At 39.6% G+C, this 25,841-nt stretch overlaps 1 protein-coding gene across 28 annotated transcripts in view; it reads left to right on the forward strand.

The window, feature by feature from the left end:
- dmd (dystrophin) overlaps window positions 1-25,841 on the forward strand; it is a 470,394-nt gene that overhangs the window by 349,771 nt on the left and 94,782 nt on the right. For 19 of the 28 annotated variants that reach the window (XM_039793561.1, XM_039793552.1, XM_039793539.1 and 16 more), the window contains 4 exons: window positions 2,689-2,835; window positions 7,453-7,515; window positions 12,642-12,705; window positions 15,589-15,652. In XM_039793561.1, coding sequence (XP_039649495.1) covers window positions 2,689-2,835; window positions 7,453-7,515; window positions 12,642-12,705; window positions 15,589-15,652 — 338 coding nt within the window. The remainder of the gene's footprint in view (window positions 1-2,688; window positions 2,836-7,452; window positions 7,516-12,641; window positions 12,706-15,588; window positions 15,653-25,841) is intronic. The other 9 variants (XM_039793547.1, XM_039793559.1, XM_039793556.1 and 6 more) reach the window with 3 other exon arrangements.

A 25,841-nucleotide genomic window follows, 5' to 3' on the forward strand; every position in this document is an offset into this window, starting at 1 on the left:
GAATCAGTCCGCTCGCAGAGCCCTGAAGCCCTGAAGCCCCCGCTGTTATTCAAAGTTTATTATTAATGTTGAACGTAACGCGATTCCAAACTTCGACATGGCATGTCATTGGGTACCCAGCAATACACTTGGATGAACAGTTCTCAAGCCGGACATACATAAATGACGCCAAGTCAATCTGGAAGCCCCTACCACATGTCATAAATTCAAAAACTTAAAAGTGTAATGGTTTCTATTTTAATACATTTTCTATTGATCAATGAATTGTTTAAAGTTTAACCGTCATAGTGTAAAATACAGTGTTTTACTGCCGCTGTTACGTGAACGGGGCGCAGCAGAGCGGTGGAGACAGAGCGAGGCTGCTGTATGTCACATCTGCTTGTTCAAGTCACAGTTTGTCAGGACAATTCAATTCGATTTTATTTATAGTATCAAATCATAACAAGAGTTATCGCAAGACACTTTACAGATATAATCTATAATTTACTTTTAGGGAGAAACCTTGGGTGGTGAGAAAAACTTCCTTTTAGGGAGAAACCTCGGACAGACCCAGGCTCTTGGTCTTGGTCTGACGGTGCCGGTTGGGGGTGTGATGAACAGTGGCAATAATAGTCACAATAAAGATAATGGAACTATGACTAGAAATAGTAGTTGTAGTAGTTTATGGCATAGCAGGGCACTGCAGGGCGTTATAGGGTGTAGCAGGGCACTGCAGGGCATAGCAGGACGTAGCAGGGCGTAGCAGGACGTAGCAGGGCATAGCAGGGCACTGCAGGGCATAGCAGGACGTAGCAGGACGTAGCAGGGCATAGCAGGGCACTGCAGGGCATAGCAGGACCACGGCAACAGCTGTAACCATGATTTAGGTGCCACCCTAATCCAAGAAATACTGCTGGGCGAAAAAACATAAGGACTCCGGGGAATAAGCTCCCCAGAGCTAAGTTAGTATCAAGCATTAACAGATGGAAAGAGAAAGGAGAGAGGAGCTCAGTTTGACAAAGGAAGTCCCCCAGCAGACTAAAACCAAAACAGCATAATTAAGAGCTGGTGCAAGGCAAACCTAAGCCAGTTCTACAAGGGTTGGTAGATGAATCTGACGACTATGAAGAGATTCAGAGAAGAGTAGGGGTGCTGTGTCTGAAGCAATAAACCCTCCCCCGCCGGTCTAGATGAACGCCACAACTCCTCACTGCCTAACTATAAAAGGCAGGTTACACACTGGCTGCGTTGCGTGAGCGTGTCAGCTGCGGCGTGTCCGTTTATATTTTGGCTCCCATGTTAACAGGTTAGAGCTTACACACTGCCTGCGTGACATGCACGTCTCAGGCACAGCTCGAGCCGCGCCGAAAGCGCGCCTACTAGAAATAGAACCGACGCCTATTTTTCACGCGACACACAAGCGTGTTGGAAGCATTTCCAGGCAAAATAGAATAGGAAAAGATGTCATTTAGACACAAATACACATTAATAAATGACATGATGACATTGAAAGTCTCTAGGTTTTGATATGAATGCAGATATAAATTATATATAATATTCGGTAGCCTATTTTGCCGTCAATACTGCCGACGTTGTCTTTGCTGTAATCAAATCAGTATATATTTATGTTTATTCATCAGACACGTTTCTGGTGTGTAAAGACATAGAAAAATCCACGCAGCCACCACGCAGCTGACACGCAACAGAAACGCCACGCTCACGCCACGCAGGCAGTGTGTAATAGTAAGGAATTACAATAGTCCAGCCTGGAAGTAACAAATGCATGGACTAGTTTTACAGCATCGTTTTGAGACAGGATGTGCCTAAGGTTTGTTTTAAGCGGTTTGTTTTAAGCGGGCGATCAAAAATAACTCTGGATAACTCTAAGTGCTGGAGGCCAGGGCAATGCCTTCCAGAATGAGGTTTGGAGGTGTTTAGGGCCCAGCACAATAACTTCAGTTTTGTCTGAGTTTAACATCAAGAAATTGTAGGTCATCCATGATTGTATATCTTTAATGCATGCTTGAAGTTTAGCTAATTTGCTGAGAAAGTGGTTGCAAGTGTGGTTACACTATTCAAAACTCCAAGCAGACAACCCTCCCTGCAATATAATATAATGTGTTTAATGTGTAAAATGTTATAAACTGAAAAAAAAAAGTAGAGAGAAAGTAGGCCACTGAAACAAGGTACTGTTGGGTACAGGTTCTGGAACCTGGTGTAGGAACAAAGAGTATGCTAGTCTTCTCAATGACATTCCCCTTGTAGTAAATGAACCAAGGTCCAAAAAAAAGATTGATAATGATTGATTGGTTGCGCAGCACCTTGAAAGCCAGATGTAACAGTCACATCTTTTTCTTAATTGCCATACATCATAGCTGAAGTGGAAAACATAGAACAGTTAGCCCAGCTTGCATCTATCAACCAGTAATGTTACAATGGTAGCAATGTTGTATTTATTCTACTAAAGCCTGTTAGTGTTTTCTATACATCAACAAGCATTAAACAAGCAGAACAAGTGGGGTTTACATGATGGATGCATCTGTTGCAGCATTTGAGTTGATAAACAACTGAACCAAGGGCTACTTACAACCTGTCTGTTTCCCATCTGTCATCATACTGTAAACAATGCAGCATAATACAAATGACCTGAGAACTTTTTTTAATGCATGTGGTCGAGCGCTTATGCATGCATGTGTGTATATGTTGCAGGAGTTCCAGGAAGAGATTGCTCCGATTAAGGATGACGTAATACACATGAACCAGTTGGCGTCCACTTTTGGTCCACCCGACATCCAGTTGTCGCCTAGCAACCTGGAACGCATTGAAGATCTCAACACGCGCTGGAGGCTGCTCCAGGTACACACACACGCACACACACACACACACACACACTTTTTCAGGTGTGTAAACACTAGATATCTGCAGTCTGTACATATATTGTACATACATACATCTGCAAGTCTCCACAACTTTGTGGATCTGTCAAATCTCTTCAGCTAGATGTGGTGTTTAAGTTAGCTGTCACAGCATTATCTCCACTTTATTTAATGACAGTGAAAAGACAAACCCTCTGATGCGTTGTCCGATCTCTGAGTGATGTCTTTAACAGCCACTGTTATTGTTTTATGTTTGTCTGCAGCCAGATTTTGTCCTCGCGAAAGTGGTGCAAGATTCAGTCACAAATCAGTTGTGTTGTTGAGATCAATGAAAAAAAACTATATCTGTTATTAGGGGTCCAAGCCCGAGGGGGCTGGGAGGCTGCATATGCAAGGCAACATGGCACCCAGTACCAGGGGTACTGGGAACACTGTTGTAATCGCATTTCATTTTTCCGTTGGTAGAAGTGTTGCTACAACTTAAACCTTGCATGGTGGGGCAGTGCAATTTTCAGGACTGGTCCAGAACTCTGCAAGGACCTCGGACACAAAAATTGACATTCTTCCGCCACTAGTTGGTGCTTTAGCAGAAAAACGTGTTTTGCCCTATAACTCCCATATAGCGTACATTGCACATTTAAAAACCTTGTATCCACACATTCCCTGAATGGAGCTTAATCTTGTGATATAGGCCACGGCCATTTCTGTCTAGACTTTTATCGCAGTAAAATTGCGATTTATCGTTAACCTTATTTTTCAAACTTCTCCTAGGCTATTCGTCCGATCTGCACAAAACTTGGCACAAAGCATCTCCAGATGTAGCTGACATAACAAATCGCAAATTTAAAACCTTACTTCCACTTGAATTACGTTGAATCACATGGCGTAGGCCATGCACATTTCCACAAAGAATTACTTTCGCAAAATCGTGAAATGTGCAAGACCTACTTTTTCGAACTCCTCCTAGGCTGTGCATCCGAACTGCACGAAACTTCGTTCATCGCATCTCCAAAAGGACCTACCAAAAGTTATCAAAAGAATTTTGATACGTTAAAATATGCAGAAATTACGAACACAAACACAAACTTTAGCATATCTTGACCAAAGTAAAAGCTATCAACGCAAAACTTGAGATTTATTTTTCTCCGAGGCACTTTACCGTATGTGGCAAAGATCGGCCATTAGGGGGCGCTAAAATCTACGTAGACACGTTTTGGCCTTTAATTCAATGAATTGGGAAATTTGCAATTACGATTTTCTACAGCCCTTGCGGCTCACGCTTTGCAATATTCAGTGACGTTTGCCCCGCGCTGTCGCGCTTTGGGTTCCGCCTTAGCGGGCTCCGTGGGTCGTTGGGGTCGACTCATACCGGCAAGGCTTGGACTAGGCCTAGACTGTAGTTTGTTTTAAAACCCAAACATTTCTGTTTATTTTTTTTTTCCTTTTTTTAAATACAAATAATGGATTATCTGAATGAAAAATAACTACAGTAAAAGCGTTTATACATGTTAGAAAGTTACTTTTGTAAAGCTGTAAAGACAAAACACACACACACAACATAGACACACACACCATGAGTTGGTGGTCAGAGGCAGCATAAAGTGTGCCACCATCAGTTTCAATAAACCCAGTGGCAGCCATGCTGGAAGTGATTATTACAGGGGGTGACAGATGGAGCCAATCAGCTGCCAGAGAGACCAAATAATGCAGTGGCGTCCTGGGCCGAGATTGGTGCGGTGGTGACACCACAGTGACGAGAGACCAGACGGCCAGTCTCTCTGACCAGATGCTTGCACACACACACACAAACATCCACACACCTTTGTCTTGTAGTGAAGGTGAGAATAGTTGATGTAGACAGATAGTGGGAGAGGAGTGTATTATACTATAAAATGTTTTAATCAAATGCAAATAGTAGGCTACAACTACTCTTTTCTGTATTATACATCTTTTCAGTTCACAGATATTTGTCATGACCAGTGATTCTAATTGCAATAACTCGATGGACTCGCTAGCAGGGACAAAGTAAAAACAAAAAAAAATTTGTGTCGAGTTCAACTTTGATGAACCTTGTCTGGTGAATTTGTGCTGTTGATCAATTAATTTGACAGTGCTTAGCCTACCTTTTGAGACCATAATGGAGGACGCTATCATATCTTATTTCAATCAGGAGAGACTTAATTTAAAAGTAAAATACATTTATTGACAGGGGAACAATAAAATTAGTACTGTAAAAAGTCAAGACCCCACCGCAATGTCATCCCATTTTAGTGCGTATCCCCCCGATAGATCCAGACACTGGTGGTAGTAAAGGGATAAAGGGAAATGCCTGAATATCTACTGTAAATGGATGTGATGTGGAGCAGGGCTTCTGATGATTGAAGGAACTGGATGCTAGATGCGATGTGACCTGAAGGTGAATGGGGTAGAGGAGGGCCGCATCGATTTTGCACTGAAATGACAACTGGCAGCAGCAGAGAGAATGGTTTAAAAGTTTGACAGCACTGATAATCAAATAATTTGGCTTACGAAGAATGTGGCAAAAACCTGGTTGGTTTAACTGAAGGAGCGAACGCCCATAGTCACCTGAGAGACAGAGAGAGAGAGAATGAATGAATGAGAAGCATAGAAGTATTCCTGAACTTTCACTAAGCTTCATTAGCTGTGTTCTAAGGCATGGATACCCGACCCGAGGCCGACGGGTCCCGACGGGCCGGGTTCGGACAGATATTTAGAAATTATGGTCGGGGTCGGGTCGGGCTTGGTCACATCAGCGCGATAAGGCAACAGCTTATTAACGTGCGCTTGTTGCCCCGTGTGCGCTGAATCAGATGACCTCATCTGTTGACATTTCCGAATGCCTTCCTACAGTTGCTTAACAAAAGCGGGCTTTCCACACAAACAAACGTAGCCTACATGTGTCATTAGTATGAGGAAAAAAAATTAGATTTTTACTGTGTCAGGCTCGGGTCGGGCTCGGACACAAATTTCTTAATACCTGTCGGGCTCGGGCCGGGTTCGGTCACGGCTCTGTCGGACGCGGGCCGGCCTCGGACAGAAATTCGGCCCGATCCGGACTCTACTGTGTTCCACCATTTATTTTTAGTTAACCTCCTCTGTCAGAGTATAAACTGCTCCGCAAAAGAGTATTGGGTTTTAGACGGTTATGAGACAGGAGTTAATGGTGTAAAAAACATTTTTGAATAAACTGTGGTCCGGGCGTGGTCTTTCTGTGTGGAGTTTGCATGTTATCCCCATGTTTGCTTGGGTTTCCTCTGGGTGCTCCAGTTTTCTCCCACCATAGTCTGGATCAACGACAGTTAGCTTCCAGTATAATCGCCAGCGCCGCGCGGATGTTCCGGAGATGTGTGTTGCCGTTATCTAACTCCGTTCTCTTCGGGAAACAACAACAAACTTCAACCTAGCAAGCTACATGGTGAAAATGACAAGTTTTGAAAAGAATTTGGATCTTAGCTCCGCCTAGACGATTGTGATTGGTTTAGAGAAATGCAAACAACCCAGAGCGTTTTATTTCTCCTATCCTGGAATGTATTTGTGGAGGAGACAGACCTTAATCCACAGTGCTGTGGAGATTGGTCTGGCAATGTGAGACTACTCCCACCATAAATGCATGCTAGGAATCTTGCCACCAATGGCTTAATCAGGGTTAAACCCAGGTTGACTGTGTGTTTGAATGGGTTAACCCTCCTTGATCTACCCAGGTTGCGAAGTGGGTTGGATCAGGGTAGGACAAGGATGGATTTAAATGTGAATTGCGCACGATCTGGGTCACTACCAGCCGGGGCGAGACAAATTATGTGATTGTTTTGAAATGACAGTGGGGATGCACACTTTGAAAAAAAAACAGCGTACATTTTGTTGATATTTTAAAGTCTTTTCGCCGAGACTATCTGTCCAATCTGAGTTTTCTCTCGCACGACTAAAACAACTTTTGAACGTACTCGTTCCACTAAAACAAATTCCTACATGCCGAGCTTAGCGCCGCCCATGACAATTGTGTTTGGTTTAAAGAAATGCCAATGAACCAAAGCACGTTTTTCTCCCATCCCAGAATGCTGTGTGGACTAGCCAGACCCTCCTACACACGCTGTGGTCCAAAACAAGACTAGGTGGTGCTCAATTTTTGATTTTACATATAACTACCTGTTTTCTCCCAAAGAGTTAATATATGGCATATTATGATATAAATATCAACATATAATGCTGTAAATACAAATATGAAAAAAAAGCTTTCAATAAAAATAAAAAGTGGGTGAATAAATCCAATCGCCCAAGTGAAAGATTTAAGTTTCACTTTCCATGATCTGTGACCGATGGAGTAGCATATTGGCAGCAGGGATTTAAATTTTTAACTGAAATTGTCTGGGTGCACGTGGTTCATTGTGAGCAGGATGTTTGCCCAGGAATTTTGGCATCCCTTTTAATGGCAGGGTATAGCAATCTGTGTGTGTGTGTGTGTGCACATTAAGAAAAATTGAGTTGGTACACAGTATTCTGTTGTGCTTAAAAGGTTGAAGCTGATTGGTTGGCTTGGGGACAATTTTGACAGATTCGTCCTCAACAATCCTGTTCTCAGGTTACCGTGGATACAGGAAAAGGCAGCTCAGGCAGAAATGGATTGGGTGAGGTGGACTTAAAGGTAATTTCATTGTTTGGTTTTATGTCACATCAAAGCCCCCCCACCCAAAAAAAGGACTGGTCATCACTGTCATGTCTTTATCTTCATTTGTTCATCTCATGCCATGAATCACACACACACGTACACTCCCCTGACAATGTCTCATCAGGGGCCTTCTTTATTTGGGTTGTGGATAAAAGGCTCGATGGTTAGTCAGCCAATCTATCAAATCAGACTGGGTAATAAGCCATCTCAGTCCCTCAGCCTCAAGACTTCTATCAAAGAAAGTTGAGACTCCTTTAAGCTTCCAATGATTCACTTTTTTACTTCCTGGAACAGAAATATGTCGCTAATCAGTGTTTACCAAAGCTCTGCATGCCGGCCAGAGCTTCACGTGTTGCCTGGGAACACTGGATCATTGAACATTGTGTCAGGAAGCATTAGTGTTTATAGACATACAATGGCTTCTCCAAGGATGGTCAGGATGCTTCTAGCTGTCAAGTGTTAGTACTGGACTATAATGATGCCTGCATCAGCTGTCTTTTTATGTGAATTATACATCAGATTACAAAGGCTTAATGGAAGCAGAAGATTTTTTTAAATTGCATAGTTTATGCAGAAATCGTGTGATAAATGGTGATAGAGATATATTTGCCTAATAAATAATAACATAGGTTTGGTTCAGAAGTCATTTGGGCCATTCTGACATCCTCTAAAGTTGTGTGAGCATTTGTATGTCCATTTAAGTATTAAAGGCAGAGTTGGTAAATAATACCAATATAAACATTTTTTATATATTGTTTGAAATGGTCTTTGGTACAGCCCGACAGAAATAAATAAGTAAGTAAAATTGCGCAAGTCTGTGTGTGGGACGCAGCCCCAAAGGGCAGGGGGAGAGGTTAGAGAGAGCCCCGAGCAGATGCTACTTCCAAATCTTGCTAGCTTTAATATATATATATATATATATATATATATATATATATATATATATATATATATATATATATATATAATATATATATATAATAATTTATATATAGTGGATCTGATCTAGCTACTATGCACTGCTGCACTCACTGGAAATATCTCTCAGTAATCATAGTTACATTATTTTGACCCATGGTGGGAACTTTGGTCGCATGCTTTGACTGTTATGAAGAAGAGGATAGACATTTCACCGATGTGTGTACCAAGCACTTTCTGCAAGTAACCAGACAGTGGGACATTGAACATTAAGTCAGCACACTGACCACTGATAGTGCATGCAACATGATTGTGAGGTACTCAGGAAGGCCATACAGATATCTGTGGATGCCTCACACCCACTAAACTCTGAGTTTGAGTTGCTCCCGTCTGGCCGTCAATTCAGGGTCCCGAGAGTGAGCCGGAATATTTATAAGAGGTCCTTCGTTCCCCATGCCGTAGAGGCGCTGAATGCAAAATGACTGCACTATAAAAGACAAGGTATTTTTAAATATGTTTTCTTGTAGGCTGTATCCTACCTCCTCTCCACCTGCTGTTGTTTCTGCCCATTGCACAATTGTTGTTTTATGTTTAATGGTTTGTAGTATTAGTGTGCTGTATGCTAAATGTTTAATAACATCCAATGTCATGGTTGTGTTTTAATGTTTTGGAGAAGCCAAAGACAAATTTCCACCATTGTGGACAATAAAGTCTTATCTATCTATCTATCTATCTATCTATGATTGCAGGCCAGGCAACTCCTGTTCGAGCGTATGCCTTGTAGTAGCCTCCACCGAGACATCACAGTTTCTCCCAGACTTTATTGTTGTTTTTTAGTAGAAGGGGATGTATTTGTGAGCCTTAAAAATCTCCTCACTATCCGCTAGCTGCCTGTCCCCTGAAAACACTGTAAAAAAAACGCGGTCTCTGTAGACAGCCCAGGCTCCACAAATGGCAACAAAAACAAACTGCGCCAACCTGCACCACAAAACATAACAAACAGTGTTCCAGCCAATAACCGACCGCGTTTTTGTACAGTGTGTTCAGGGGACAGGCAGCTAGCGGGTTGTGAGGAGATGTTTGCTGTATATGACAAAAAATGTTGTAGCCTAAAAAACGCGTCACATCACTTAGAGCACCTTTGAATTGTGTTTGTTGCTGTAAAGCATGAGATCCATTGTTTTGTGTTGAACTGCTTTAAAAAATGGGATGTTTAGTTAACCTTTACAAGTGTAATTTTGTTAGTATTACCAAGTCATGTTACATTCAGGTAAATCTGTTGTTGCTTGATGGGCTTGAGTTTGCATATTATGCTTTCAGCATATTTTTGAAGATACAGTACTTTTTAGGTTATTTAGTTATAGGTACAGTATTTGGCATTGTTTTGGATGTTCCAATATTAATAAAATCATTTGCATAAAGCTAGCATATTTATCCACTCCCATGTTAATGAGAACATTAAAAACTTGCTAAATATTGCTTCTAAAGTACAATTATAACAAATTAATTAATTAATAATTAATTTGCAATGAATTGCAAGTTAACTGTGGACAATCATTCGATTAATTGCAATTACATATTTTAATTTATTGACAGCCCTAATATGCACTACATGCATGAAAAAGCATGAATTCACTCATGTAGTACTTCATGAACTATCAGTAATGTACAAGGATTAATGGTATCTCATGCAGGAACAATATGTTGATTAATGCATCAATTAAGGTATTTTAATCATCATGATTTCTGATTTATTGATGATGTTCAGGACTTCTTCAAAAACCTGACCAGTGAAGAATTGTAGTGTTGTAATCACGATTAACTAAACATTACTTCATCACGTTTGTGGTATTTCAGTCATCATGATTTCTGATTTATTAATGATGTTCATGTCTTCTTCTTAGGTGAATCTCCAGTTGAAGTGCCAGGCTTTAAGATTTATTTATTTTTAATTAGGACAATGCACATTAATCAACATTTCTGTAAATGCACCAGTGTTAGCCAGTCAGCTAATTTTCAACTGTATTCCTAGTTGCATACATCTCTTTATGGTGGAAACCATACCGGAAACCAGAGCACCCGGAGGAAACCCACGCAAGAACATGCAAACTCCACTCATCCTGGGATAAACTGGGTTTGAACCCATGAGGCAGAAGTGCTAACCACTGAGCCACCGTGCTGCTAAATAAACTATATTGTAGTGTTGTAATCATGATTAACTAAACACTACCTCCTCATTACTTCATCATGTTTGTGGCCCTTCAAATAAAGTGCTGACCTGGTCCATCTTTAAAATTGATTAATAAGATATGATTTAACAATGTTAAAGACCAGGTCTGCACTTTATTTGAAGGGCCACAAACATGATAAAGTTATGAAGAAGTAATGTTTAGTTAATCGTGATTACAACACTACAATTCTTCACTGGTCAGTTTTTTGAAGAAGTCCTGAAAATCATTAATAAATCAGAAATCATGATGATTCAAATACCTTAATTGATGCATTAATTAACATATTGTTCCTGCATTAAGTCATGCATGAGATACTATTAATCCTTGTACATTACTGATGAAGTACTAATTCATGCTTTTTCATGCATGAAGTCATATGAATTCATGATAATTCATGTACCATTATTATAAAGTGTTGCCATATATATATATATGTGTGTGTATATATTATATACACACACACACACATATTTATGTGTGTGTGTGTGTGTGTGTGTGTGTGTGTGTGTGGTGGTGTGGCTGTAGGTGTGTATGTATATTTATATTTCTCACTATGCATATACATTTACTACATTCCTGTAGTAAATGTATATATATATATATATATATACATATATATATATGTATACATTCAGTTTATTAATTTTCAATTACTGTCTACCACAAATTTATATTATATTAATTTAATATATATATGTGTGTATATATTATATACACACACACACACATATTTATGTGTGTGTGTGTGTGTGTGTGTGTGTGTGTGTGTGTGTGGCTGTAGGTGTGTATGTATATTTATATTTCTCACTATGCATATACATTTACTACATTCCTGTAGTAAATGTATATATATATATATATATATTTTATATATATATATATACATATATATATATGTATACATTCAGTTTATTAATTTTCAATTACTGTCTACCACAAATTTATATTATATTAATTTAATTATTTTATATTTTATCGATATATTTTCATCCTTTAACTTGCATTATTTTATGTCTTAGATTCTCATTTTGTTTTTGTTTTTTACTTGTGTGATTTTCTTTTTTGTATATACATATTTATTGACCATTGTTGGAGTGAGCCTGAGATCCCAGATCTTCATTGCCAACGACTGCTTCTCTGTAGTTGTTGTGGATATGATAATGAAGAACTTGAAACTTAAATCATTTCACACCAACATGAACGACATGTGCCCATCATTCTTTTGGATGTGATTTCTTGCATTTGTTAGGAGACCAATTAATTTACCACAGCTGATGGAAATAGATCCCAATGTATATTCAATGGAATGGACTGCATTTATATAGCACTTTTATCCAGAGCAGTTTCCATTTGTGCACCCCTTAAATCCCTAACTTATATGAATTACCTTTTGTTGTTTTTAGATATCTGTTAAACATATTTTGTTCTTGTGTGAGGTTTGTTGACATCGCCCAGACTTAATCATCTTTACCGTAGGCATTTATTTTTATTATGACATCACTCATCTCCTTCACACCTGTGTGAATATAGATGTGCAAATATGACTTTCCCAGTATTCTGATACTACAAAAACAATCTTGTTTTCTACTTGACCTCTTGTTTGTTTTAGGTTAAAGATAGGATTTTAATGCTGGCCTCTGAGAGCCAGGAGACAAGTGTATGCAACCCCCTTGGATTAGCCCCACCTCACTGTGTGTACCTACAGAGCCGCGCTGATTTGCACAATTATCTCAACCCCATCTAGATAGACAGCTCATTCAGAGCTGAAGGAGACGCACAGGAGCCTGTACCCTCTCTAAATCCTTCACTACAAATTCAATTATCTCTTCCATGCTTGTCTTTGTCCCCCCTCGCCTTCCTCTCCCTCCATCTGCCCATTCTTGTACTTCTACTTACTGCTGTTTCCTTCAGTATATAATGGTTTCATCTAAATTGATTTCGTCTCTCCGTCAGATCTCCATCAATGAACATCTAAAGCAGCTGACAGACGCTCACAGGGACTTTGGCCTTCTGCATGGTGAGTAAAGTACACTCACACATAAATGTGCACACACACCTACGAGCATACATCAGACTGTTGACGGTTAACAAGATACTCAGGTTGTGTGTGTGTATAAGAACGATTTATAAATGTGTATGACAAAATTAGTCACCCACCTCATGGCAGCATGATTCAGTGGAACTCAGTAAGTGACGTGTTAGCAACAGATGTGATACAGTGATACATCGCTTGACTGTCAACAGGTCACTGAATAGCTGAATAAGTGAAGAGGGAAAGAGTATATGAATCCTATAAGACTCCTTCTCATCTGCTGCTACTTTAGTCTATGATGGTGTATTGATCTGTTTATGCAGCTTGTTTATTTTAGTTTTAGTTAGTTATTTATTAAGTTTTCAATATGACCTTGTGCTTAACCCAATATAACCGAGGCTCTCATCTGTATCACAGATGAGGTTTAAGTCCCTTATTGATTGTTGTATTAAATTAAAGGTGTCAAACTCAATTTTGCTAAGGTCCACACTGGAAAAAGAGAATCACTCCAAGGGCCAGACATGGAGAGTTTATTGAAATGCTTTTATTTAATCGAAAAAGTCAAATATCTTTGACTGTCTTATTGCATGTGTCATATAGTCTTCTCACTTAGTTTGGTCGACATAGTCCTAAAGAAGTCAGGAAAAAGTTCCTCAGCCATCATAGAAAAAAAGCACTCAAAAACGTTCAAAAAAGTGTCCAACAACGTCAGAAAAAGGCGAGGGGCCGGATTTGGCCCGTGGGCCTTGAGTTTGACACGTGCATTAAATGAAAGAGTTTGGGTTGTGTTTTTTTCACCAGCTTCTCCAAAACCAAAAATAAATAAACACAAAGTGGAAGGAATGGATGAAACTGTGTATTTGTTGTTTATAACATAAGCCACAAGCATTAGCGGGCCCAACTAACTAGCTTGTTACTTACACTGGTATTACTTTTATGCCAATGCGCACATCATTAGCAAACATCATACATACAGGTTAAGTTAGAAAATGTAGGACAGCACATATTTTGTGTTATTAGTTTACTGTACACTTCAGCAACCATAGATAGCATTACTGCCAAACACATCAGCTAGTCCTCATCCTACAAGCCTTTTCTGGTGTGAAAGTGAAACACTGTTCATCTTCTTTATTTCCATGGCTTCTGCGTGGATCATCATTGTGACTTAGTTAGCTTTATTGTCAGTATGTCATGTTAGCATGCTCATTTCGCTGTCATGTAGTCTTCAAGTGCATATTTAAGACATTTTACTAGATTCTTATTTTAAAAGGGATAGCCAGAGACAGAAATCCAACTCCTGGAACTAATGTAAATTTGCTAGTTAGCTAGAGCTGATAAAACCTGCTAGCCACAGTTGTCATGTCACCTAACAAACATGGCAAGAAATGAGAAGTCTGTTTTTGTCTAGCTCTGTGTAAAACCGAGGACATACTGTTTTAGTTTTTTTTAAATTACTACGAATTTTGAGTGATATGTGTCATCGGTATTATTGTACTCTATGTGCTGTGTTTGAATTAAAAGCTTGAAGGTGTAGCATAGTTCATTTTGACCATTCGCTAAGCAGGGCTGGTGAAGACTATTGGTGGTCACAGTTAGGATGTTATTTGCTGGCACTCAGTTTTTCAGCCAACTGTCAAGTTAATTAACTGATTTTTGAGTCACTTCTTAACGGTCCTTTACTTGACATCTATTTTCAAAGGAGCAGAGATATCATTTCTCCAACAACAGCATCTTTAATAGACAAGAATGCCACACACAAAAAGAACGTAAAGCAGCCACAAGCAACAGCTATCACTATTTCTCTTGTACTTACGGTTGTTATCACTATTACTCTCTCTAGCCAAATATGCTGCATTTACAAATGTAGGACAGGGGTAATGTAGAAATGCAGAGTTAGACTTAGCATTCAAGAGGCAAGTTACACAAATAGTTCTTATTAACATTAAACATTGTGGAGTAATGAACTTTAAACGTGTAAGACTATAAGCATGTTTTTTTCATTTATGGATGTCCACCTGGAGCCACTCATCAAACTGCTAGCTGCTTTTTGTCATCAATTATCTTTAGTTTAATTACAGCTCATCTGCAGAGTAATTAAAAGACCACAGATAACAAAAGATCACAACATCACGCATACGCTCATGGCGGTGATTAAAATGTATGAACCACAGGGAGGCTTGTAAGAAAAAAAAAAGAAAAGCAAGAAACTGAAATTAACAATTCAGATACAAATAATAGGGTTAAATAGTAATGATATATTCAGTAAGATGGTGAAAAAGATGGCAACAAATTTAATGATACCAAGGAACAAAACATAGATTGAATTATCTATAATATAAAACATTTTGGGGATGAGACACTATTCACAGTGTCACATTTGTTCATATATCAATTTTCCATCTAGCTTAATAATGGAGAGAAAGAGATAGTGATGGGTTTATAATAAAAACAGCAGTGATGATGATGTGAGAACAGTTGTCCCACGACATTGTTTTTAACTGCAGCAAACTTTACCCTTGGGGCATAATAGCGCTTATACGGGAATGGATTCTGTGTTGACAATTCCCAGAAAGCACAGTCTACTTTAATGGTTGGTGTGCCAACACTTGTGGGCATAATAAGTAAGATAATTAGCAATATTTCTTGTTTTCCTGTTGTTTTTCATTATTGTGCATATTACTTTTAAGAAAACTTTTCATTACACGTGATGTTTTAGTAACTGTTAGTTAGCTGCATACATATTTCCTGGATGGGTATGCTTTTGTTAGACCTAAAGGATGTTGATCCTGCAGTAAAATGTGTGTGTGAAAAGTTTAATAGCTGCAGGCCGTGTGAATAATTGTTGTGACCCTTGTTTCTCTGTCTCAGCAGGATCTGTAGAGAGCCCCTTTGAGCAGGGTATCTCCCCAAACAACGTGCCCTACTACATAAAGTAAGTACTGACCTCTGAGCAGTGGCCAGCATATCTCTTCACAGCTATTAATGTAACAGTTCTGACCTAATCAGTTTGTACTAGTTCTAATGATGTTGACAGATGCTCGACACTGACTAATGGTCTGGTTAAATGTTGTGGAAGGAGCACAAATTTCTAACTTGAGTGTACTAACCTTTTAGTGTAGTAACCTTTTAACAAACTAAATTGACAAGAGAAATATAAATGCAATATTACAACCATCTTTTGAAAATATTCTTTAGCAAAAACAATTTAACTGTCACAAATAGGTTCAGGCTTGGACCCAAATGCAGAAAGGCGAGAAGGGAGCAGCAGTAAGTATGTTTTAAGGGACTGTTCGTTATTTATTAAAGGGGCCACCGGAGGAGTTTGGGACCTTTAGTCAAAATAGACCTGACCCTCCCTTCATCAGCAATACAGTTGGTATGACCCTCTAACATGATTGGGAGAAAAAGGATGAACCTCCCCAACAATTTGTTGTACTGATTTGCGCTTGGCAAAGCTGTACAGATTTCCATTGTTTTTTTTACAGCCATGACATAGGTGGCTGAATGGCTGCATTCTCATCTGATGCATCCCACTCCTCTGTTATGGTGTGGTGGCCATTTCAATAGATTTACTCACTAACATAGTTCTGGAAACACAACCACGGAAACTAAATGCATTCTTCTTGCGTTACTTCAAATACTAAGTTACTCATCTAGTAAACTAGTATTCACCTGAAATAAAAAAATAAAACATTGAGACCATTCAGCAAAGCACACTGCGTAATTCAACACTGCTTGCTATGGACTCATCACTAGGCTTCCTCAGTCATTGTATATTTTAGCATAGGTAAAGCTGCCAAAGCTGAACATTATCGAAAACTCCATTTCTCAGACGAGCGTCAATTTGAGAGCTTGCATGCTACCACTCCTTCCTTCTCAAATCCCTTGAAAAGGCTGTCGTTTGCACATTTTCACAAATAATCACCAGGACCGAAAGGATATACCTCCCGTCTCATGCCTTTCCGGCTGCCGGCTGGTGTTATCCGTGGTGCGAGTTTCGGCTTTTCAAAATAAAAGCTTGCGTCTGGTCAGCTATGTTTTTGTACGGTGTTTTGGATGTTTTTTACCTGAAAAGTACGGCAATCATGCTAATGAATACAATTATTTTTTCAGCAGACAACAGTTACAACATGATTGAGCTAGCAAAGCAGTTTTGTGTTTATATGTGCAAGCGGGATTTATTCAGTTTGGGAAATCCCACGGTCTCTAAGCTACAGGTCTGGCTGACTAAATAGGGAGGGACCCATCTGCTAGCGATAGGAGCCGAGACTGAGAGAGCTACATGGAGCTACATGGAGCTACATGGATAAATATGCACCAAACAAGCCACTTTGAAATTCTGCTCTTCTCATGAATACAAAAGTTGGGAGACCCTCCCCCATAGACAAAAAAAATTGGATGACCCTCCCATCAACAAAGAATAAAAACACATGACCCGCCCCTATTTTCCTCCGGTGGTCCCTAATGAAACAAAGTACACTTACAATCCACATAAATTGAGGAATAATCCAAATGCAGGAAAAGCCCGGGCGAGTATCCAGGAACACAGAAATAGACAGAAATACAGCTAGCACAGGCAGAGATCTATCAACAAAGGACTGACAACAAATGACTATGAATCCAACAGACACAGGAAGCAAACAGACTAAATACACAATGGTAATGAGGGTAGTAACGAGGGACAGGGGACAAGAGGGCTGAGGAACAGGTGAAACACATTAGAGAAGGGCTAGTCTCGGTTTGCCAGACCATCCACACGCTGTGGAGCGGAGGAGGGTCTGGCTTGTCCACATAGCATTCCGGGATGGGAGAAAAACGTGCTCTGGTTTATTGGCATTTCTTTAAACCAATCACAATCGTCATGGGCGGCGCTAAGCTCCGCACGGAGCCGCTGCAAAATAGCCTCAGGAAGGAACTTGTTTTGGTGGAACGTGTACATTCAAAAGTTCTAATGCTAGAGAAAACTCAGATTGGATAGATAGTCTAGCTAGCTGTCTCAATTTACCATGCCGAGATCTGAGGAGCAGTTAACCACAGTCCTCATAACTCCACTTGAGTTTAAGATTCCAACACAAAGAAAGCGGAAGGAAACGGACATCAGCGAAAAGACATGCATCCGTCGGAATTTCCTGCGCCACTGAAGCAATCCCATAAGTGGACCGTTGAGGATATAGACTAGGGTAGGGCAGACAATCACATAGGCAGGAAGTAAAACAAGACATGACACAGGAGAAACAGAGAGACTACAAAATAAAACAGGAAACTGAAGCATGAAACATACACATTGAAGAAAGTAGGAAAACCACACTGAGAACACAGAAAAATATCGGTAAATCATTATCTGACATTATCTTAACCTATCAGTGGGTAAAAAGGTGGAATCTTCTTCTTTTTTATACAAAGCAGCAAAGCCTTTTTAAACCTCTTATCTCAAACTCACTAAGGCCACGTCCACACGTACAAAAATGATCTTTTATTCCCCCGTCTTCCCTGGCATTGTTGTTTTCAAATTTTTTTACCCTGGGACCACGTTTCAAAAAAGCGCGTCTTCAGGCAGTGCATTTACAGGATTTGTTTGGCCGATACGTTTGCACCAAAAAGCGTTTCCGTGTGGATAGCCCCTAAGTCTGCATTGCTATTTTTACTCGTTGTGAATACGCAGGCCACAAGAAGTAATTAGGTTTTGTTTTTGTTGTTGTTGGGTCACTTTTACTCACAACATGCTAACGGCAACAAAGGATTCCATTCATTACGCTAAGCTAAGCTAGCGGTGGCGGCGCCAGACTAAGGCAATGCATGCACTGAGACAAAAATGCGTTTGCCCACCTATATAAATATAGAGGAGACGATGAATAACCCTATTTCAACAAAGGGTGGCGTATTCCTTTAATACATCCATCGCTGAACTAAATTTAGTATTGTTCTTAACAAATATAATCCAGCACACTCTACAAAAGTGGCTTCCAGTCTAGTTCTTCATTTAACCTTCTGTGACTTAAAGTGCCCAATGTAAAAATCCAGAGTACCTCACTCTTAGGGATCAACTTCTCAATTCCTATATATTTCAGGAAAGATGAACAGGATGATTAATTTCCATGAAATGTTAAGAAACTGGATATTTATACACCATTTAGTACGGTCTTTGTTTGAGTTCTTAAATAAGTAATGTCATTCATTTGTTAACATATCCATGTAGAAAAAACTAGGTAAAGTTAATATGTATGTAGGTAAACAACTCCAACAAAGACAAAGAACATTAAAGTACTACATGTGGTAGAAAAGAGATTCAATCTTTGTACCCACTGATTGGTTAAGATGAAAGACTATTATGCTACAACAAATGTTGAAAAGTTGGCTGTAAAGTTTTATGTTTTGTATATCTGGTCATTCATATTTCTGCATCCACTAGATACAAATATTGTAACTGGGGTTTTAATCATTATTTATAGTGATCTATAAGCCACATGACACCACCCTGATGAAGGCAAGTTGAAAACCTTTTGGTGAAAAAAAAAGAGTGGTTTACTGGAGAAGAGTTGGGTGACACGTTTTTATTTTACACTGGTCTGCACCTCACTACGTGAGTTAACAGATTGCCAAAGTAGCATTTGTAACCCTCTCACCATAGGCTCGTAATATGAAAAACACTGTATGCAGTAATCACAGTGTTACACCCTTGAACTCCATACTTGGGAAAATGTGAAAGAGACATCTGATTGTATAATAAATCTGTCTAGGGTATGCTATGACTCTCGTTAGGACTTTAATAACAAGTGAGAAAGTTTTACAGTATAATGAGAAACAACACAAACTCAGTAGCTCAGTTTCAACTTTGTATTAACTGAATGCAGGATGTAATTCACATCAATACAGAGAAATCTCAGTTTAGTTTTAAGTCTGTGTTAACCTGAGTGCACTTTTTGTTTTAGTTTGTTTTTTAAGCAAGCTTGCATTAAGTTTTGTTGGGGCGCTGAAAGTTGGAGCTCATGAAAAAAAAAAAAATAATAATAATAAAGGCCAGCAGTACCTCCCGTGTGTTCCAGACCTGTCTTAGTCTGCAGCAGCACAGCAGCAATGAGCAGCAGGAACAATACTTTCTCTCACAGCAGGCCCTCCTTAGCAACACATCCGCGTCGACTTCCAAAACCTCTCCGGACCACAGTCTCTGCTCCGGTCCGTCCGTGCAGGCGAAGAATGCGACGATTGTCTCTCCGGCCATGGCGGCGTTTTAGCTAAGCTGCTTCACAGTCCAACAAAACCACACTTGGCCCTCAGTAACAGTCCCAAACTTACACTCGCTGCGTGTTAAGGAAAACAGTTTACTAAATATAAATTATTATAAAATTATAAAAATACACATTAAACGCTAGGCTATATGGTTTGTCTCCTGCTGTCTGCTTGACTCTGCTCTACACCACTGTTCTTTTTCCCTTGTTCTTCCTCTACTTGCATGATAACACAGACGTCAACAGGAAATCAAACTCTCACAGGTCATCTCTAAAGTAGTCTCTATCCACGACGATCCACTTCCGGGATTGCTCCCTTGCCGTCTGAAATTCCGCCGGATTTCGCTCTTTTTAGCTGGATGTCTGTTACCTTCCATTTTGTTTGTGTTCGAATTTTAAACTCTGGTCGATTTATGAGGGCTATGGTTAACTGCTCCTCAGATCTCTGCAGGGTAAATCAAGACAGCTAGCTAGACTGTCTGTCCAATCTGAGTTTTCTGTTGCACAACTACATTACATGTCATTTAGCTGACGCTTTTATCCAATTGCTATATATCAGAGGTTGCACGCCTCTGGAGCAACTAGGAGTTAAGTGTCTTGCTTAGTGACACATTGGTTGATGTATCACAGTGGGAATCGAACCCGGATCTCCCGCACCAAGGGCATGTGTCATATCCACTGCACCATCACCACCGACTAAAACGTGTTCCACCAAAACAAGTTCCTTCCTATTTTGCAGCGGCACTGTGGCTTTTCCCAGTGCTTAGCACCGCCCATGACGATTGTGATTGGTTAAAAGAAATGCCAATAAACCACAGCACTTTTTTCTCCCATCCCGGAATGCTGTGTGGACTAGCCAGACCCTCCTCCACAGCGCTGTGGAGGAGGTCTGACAAAGCGAGACTATCTCTAAAGTAAATAATAATTATTCAGCTTTTTTTTGTACTAAACAAGCCTTGAAACATCATGAAAATATTAACTGTAAATAACTGTGTGAACAGTCGTTAAATAATAATTCTTATTATTGATTTCAATAAATGTAATGCACATTGGCATAAACAAAATAAAAGTTATGCATCTTATCAATAACCTACATATTTAAGATGAGAGAAAAGTAACTGGTGTGAATCAGATTATTGCTCATGTTTTTGTGGTTGAGTAAAAGTTTTTCTTTAAAACCTATATGGGTTTAAAGCTTGAGTTGGATCTTTCCCTCAGATTTCCCTCAGAGAAATTAAAAATTATTTTCACATTTAGGTGTATTTTGCATACACACAAACAGAAACATCAAAACTTGCCTGGTATATTTCTCTCAAAATCCCAGTGTAATGTCCTTTCCCAAGATTCTGTTTCAGCAGGTCACATTAAAGTTCCAATCTTGAAGATCTCTGTTTAGTTCTCTTTGGCATGGTGATTAGCAGTACTTGCAGGTGTGTTTTTGGATCTCACTTCCCAGAGATCCAAACAGTGTAGCCTATGTGACTTCAGTCAGTTGGCAGTTGAAGAGCAAGTCAGTTGCGAACAAACCACTGTGGGTGATGGAAACCTGTGTGTACTGCTGCTTGTGATTTTTCCTGGAAATGTAGTCACACACACCCAGCTCACAATACTGCAAAAGCAAGGGCTTTTATCATTGGGCCATAGGCTCAATCACCATTGTGTTAACTCATTCGGCAATAGTTAGTGACTTAACAGACATGTATGTAAATGTAAAATCTTCATGGTTATTACTTTAAGAAAAGGAAGCAGACAAAATGTTTTATCCTGACTTTTAATACTTTGAGGTGGATTAATGCAGTGTTGCACAAGTCTGCTAATTGTTATTTAGCCCTAAACTATTGGCTTATAATTTATTTAATGGTGTCTTATATTTATTAGAGCTGTCAATCTTCATCTATAATACCATTCAAATTTAATTTGTTATTTTTTTTAAATATTCGATTAATACAGCTACAATATGAAATCAAAGCTACTCTGACAGATGTAAGGCAGCTAACATTAACTTTAGCTGTCTCCACGAAGCTCCTAAGCTCCTATAACTCGTGACCCAGTTAGGAAACAAGAACAAGCTAACTAATGAGCAAGTATTTTGTCTCAGTGGATGTCGATTTTAAAGTCATGTTAAAACTATTTCCCATCCTTCTTCCAATTTCCAGCCACAGCCTGTCACTCCCCCTGTACTAACGTTAAGTGCTCCGTGATGTTAAGACCTCACTAATTCCTGTTAACGTATTGTTCATCAGACATAACATGACAAAAGCATTTCGTTTTCACATGCAGGTAGGCCAGTGTTAGAAGAGGGAGATTTAGCTAACGCTAGCAAACATATTTATTAAAAAAATCACATTCAAATAGTAATTTCAGCATTCAAATATTGATTTTTTTTTTACTATTCAAATTATATTCGGTCATTTGCGCCATTCATCTGCAAGCCAGGCAGTACGAAAATATCTGCAAACTTTCCCTTAAGTTACCAGCTAACAGTAGCTAGTTAGCTTGGTTGGCAGAACACTAAACAAGACAACATCCAAAAACAAGTTCACGGATCTTTTAATGTAAACAGGATGGATACGCATTGGCCTCTGTCCTGATTGACATGTAGCCACACCCTAAAGCATCACCTGCTTTATCGTCAATTTTAAAATAAATGGGACAATAATTTACAAAATGAACATCATGCTGTATTGAAGAAGACATGAAACTAGCGATTGAGACTATAATCTAATTATTAGGGCCCGAGCACCGACAGCAGCGAAGGCCCTATTGAAACTGAAGGAATTATTTTCCCGGCAAATGAATTGCCTTTTTGAGGGGCTTAACATACTCAAAAACTCACCAAAATTGGCAGTTACATCAATCCTGGTGAAAATGTATGTATTTTAAGGGTTTCGGGAATAGGCGCACAAAAATGGCTCGCTAGCGCCCCCTACAAAGTTAAAGAAATTGAGCCCCCTGCAGCACCTTTAACATAATACATAACACATCTACAGGCCAAAATTGACTTTTGGTCATAGCGCCCCCCACTGGCAAAAGAAATCTGCCTTATATGACAAATATCCGATTTACATGAAACTTATAATGTGTGGTCTACATGTGATACTGAGCCACCCCCTATTCTTTAACCACGCCCATGTCCTTAGGTTACACCCCCTTTTATGGCTTTTGAACCGTTTAAGGTAGAGTCTTGTGTGAGGCACGATCGCAAGGAACAGCGTCCGCCAGTAACCCCGACGCGCGCAGAGGTGCGAGGGCACGTCCAACGCTGCTTGCAGCTTTAATGAAAATTTTTATTGTAATCAAGTGAGAAGTAGGGTTATTTTCCAATAGACTTGTATTGAATCTGACTTGTTTTTGCAACCAGTGTAGTCGCCCCCTGTGACTCAGACCCGGAAGCTTTGTCTATTATTTTTACAGTCTATGGTTAGCACAGTAGTAAGCACTGTCTTGCAGCTTGTACCTGAGCACTGCGGGGTGCACAAATAGTCCTGTAACTGCTGGTGAGTCGGTATAGCAAAGGTAATTGTAAAAACTACTGTAAACTGGCTACTGAAACACTGGCCCGCTGTAGGGTGTCCGGTAAGAACTTGAACCAGAGATGTCTGACTTTGAGATCCAGTAAGATTTATTTACAACTCAAACATGAAGTTAACTATGAAATTGTATTTTATGTTACATGTGAAGTTGGATGTGGTTCTGAAATATAAGCAAATAATAAATAATGCACATTAATAAGTATCTGACTTACTATGAACATTATTTACCAAAACTAAATGTTATAGCCACCAGCATATAACAAGAAACAATGCTAAGAATTACATAAATTGCTCTGTAATAATTAACATACAGTAAATGTAACATATTGCTCATTAACACAAACTGAGAATAAGCCACATCTATTACAGCACACATATAGCCTGGATGCCAGCCGAACTTAGCCCTGCCCACAACATTTGAGGTCGGGAAGTTTGGTCTGGCTTAATCCGTTGCTCGAACCAGAGCTGTTTGGACCAATTCAATTGTCAGGGCGGGCTTTATACAATGATGGACAGATGATCAACAGTAACGTAATCAACCACGTCACTAAAGAGCGCTTGGGTTGAATTTGTTTACAACAAAGATGGCTGCCACTGGAGAATTGAGATGTGCATCTGTTATAGAAGATATCGACAGCGCATTCATTTTAAAAGAGGAACAGAGAACCGTGATCACGTATGTATACACATTACCACACCCGTCCGCACGACACGGAAACTGCCATTTCTGCCTTTTCTCAGTCGAAGCCTGCCTTTGACTTGCAGCTTCTGTGACATCTGCCTCCGTTGTGATGGTTGGTTGTCGGTCTATCCAATTGAGGCATTTTCTTTCCTGGTTCGGTTGAAACACGCCCCATAATCACAGCCCAATGGAACAGTATCAGACTCATATTCTGACTAGAATCTGAGTATGACAATGTCAGGGTAGCACACTTATGCATTATGGAGCAAACAGTGTAATACACCTTTAATAGCTAAGCACGTGGCTCCACAGTGCTAGTCTGTTGACTGGCGATGGCACGTTTGTAGCAAATTGCCCTAACACAACCTGAATATGAACACGTGGCTGAACAAGTAATATTAAAGAATCTGCACATCTATCAGCTATGCAATAAGAAACACCGCAACAGCAATATTATCAAGGTGATAACATCGCTCTCACTCCAAATAAATGTCACGTCGTAACACAGGCTAAACTTATCCACATTGTAGCAGAACACAGAACACATATTGAAAAATGAATAAACGTAGCTTTAATGTTTACACAGATAACCAGGCAGTAAAACCCATGACAGTTTAGCAAGCTACAGAATAGTTTAAAGGGATATTTCACCGTTGGGTCACTTATGTAGTAGAAATGTGAATTTTCTTTAGAAATTGGTGGCTTCTAGGCCGAGAAAAGCCAGAAATGCGTTTTTGGCTCATGTGGATGAAAGACACCAAATCCCAGAATGCACTTGCTTTGCTGCTTTAGAGTCCACTCCCAAGCCATGCCTACCGTTTACAGACAGACAGTGAAGCATTACTCAACTCAAGTGTGTTTTATTGTCATTTCAACCATATACACAAAACAACGTTTCACCGTGGCTCAAGTGGTGTTACACATTTAAAATACAGTACAGGCCAAAAGTTTGGACACACCTTCTCATTCAATGCGTTTCCTTTTTATTTTCATGACTATTTACATTGTAGATTCTCACTGAAGGCATCAAAACTATGAATGAACACATATGGAATTATGTACTTAAAGTGATGGTTCGGAGTAATTCACCCTAGGGTCCTTTGCACCATGACCTCGAGCCAAACACCCCCCCAGAAGCTTTTTTCACCTGGGTCGAACATTGGGAGAGTTAGCGTAGAGTAGCGTTATCAGCTGAATAGCTTAGCGCAGGGGCTAACGGACCCACATTTGTATCTCGTAAATTACCCCACTAATAATGCCCGAAATGATACCAAACGTCTACAAGTAGTACAAATAGGTTATGCTCTCATAAAACGATGGATTGGAAAGTTTGTAAGTACACCAGAAGTTTATGTAAATAACACTTGCCTGCTGGCTTCTGCTCTCTGCTGTTGTTGTTGCTGCTGTAAGCCGAGTGCTTAGGGCCGTCTACAAATTACAACACCGAAAAGAGATGCAACAAAAATATTTATTAATTAAACTTTTTTTTTAAGTAAGTGCTGTAGTATAACTAGCAGGAGACAAGTAATAATTGAGGTAAGTTTGGAGACATTACCTTATTTAATCATTGAATTAATAAATATTTTTGTTGTAACTCTTTTCGGTGTAGTAATTTGTAGACGGCCCTAAGCGCTAACTCGTCTGCGAGTAGCAGCAGCAGCAGCAACAGAGAGCTGAAGA

The sequence above is a fragment of the Perca fluviatilis genome, chromosome 24 (genome assembly GCF_010015445.1).
Source record: "Perca fluviatilis chromosome 24, GENO_Pfluv_1.0, whole genome shotgun sequence".
Classification (NCBI taxonomy): domain Eukaryota; kingdom Metazoa; phylum Chordata; class Actinopteri; order Perciformes; family Percidae; genus Perca; species Perca fluviatilis.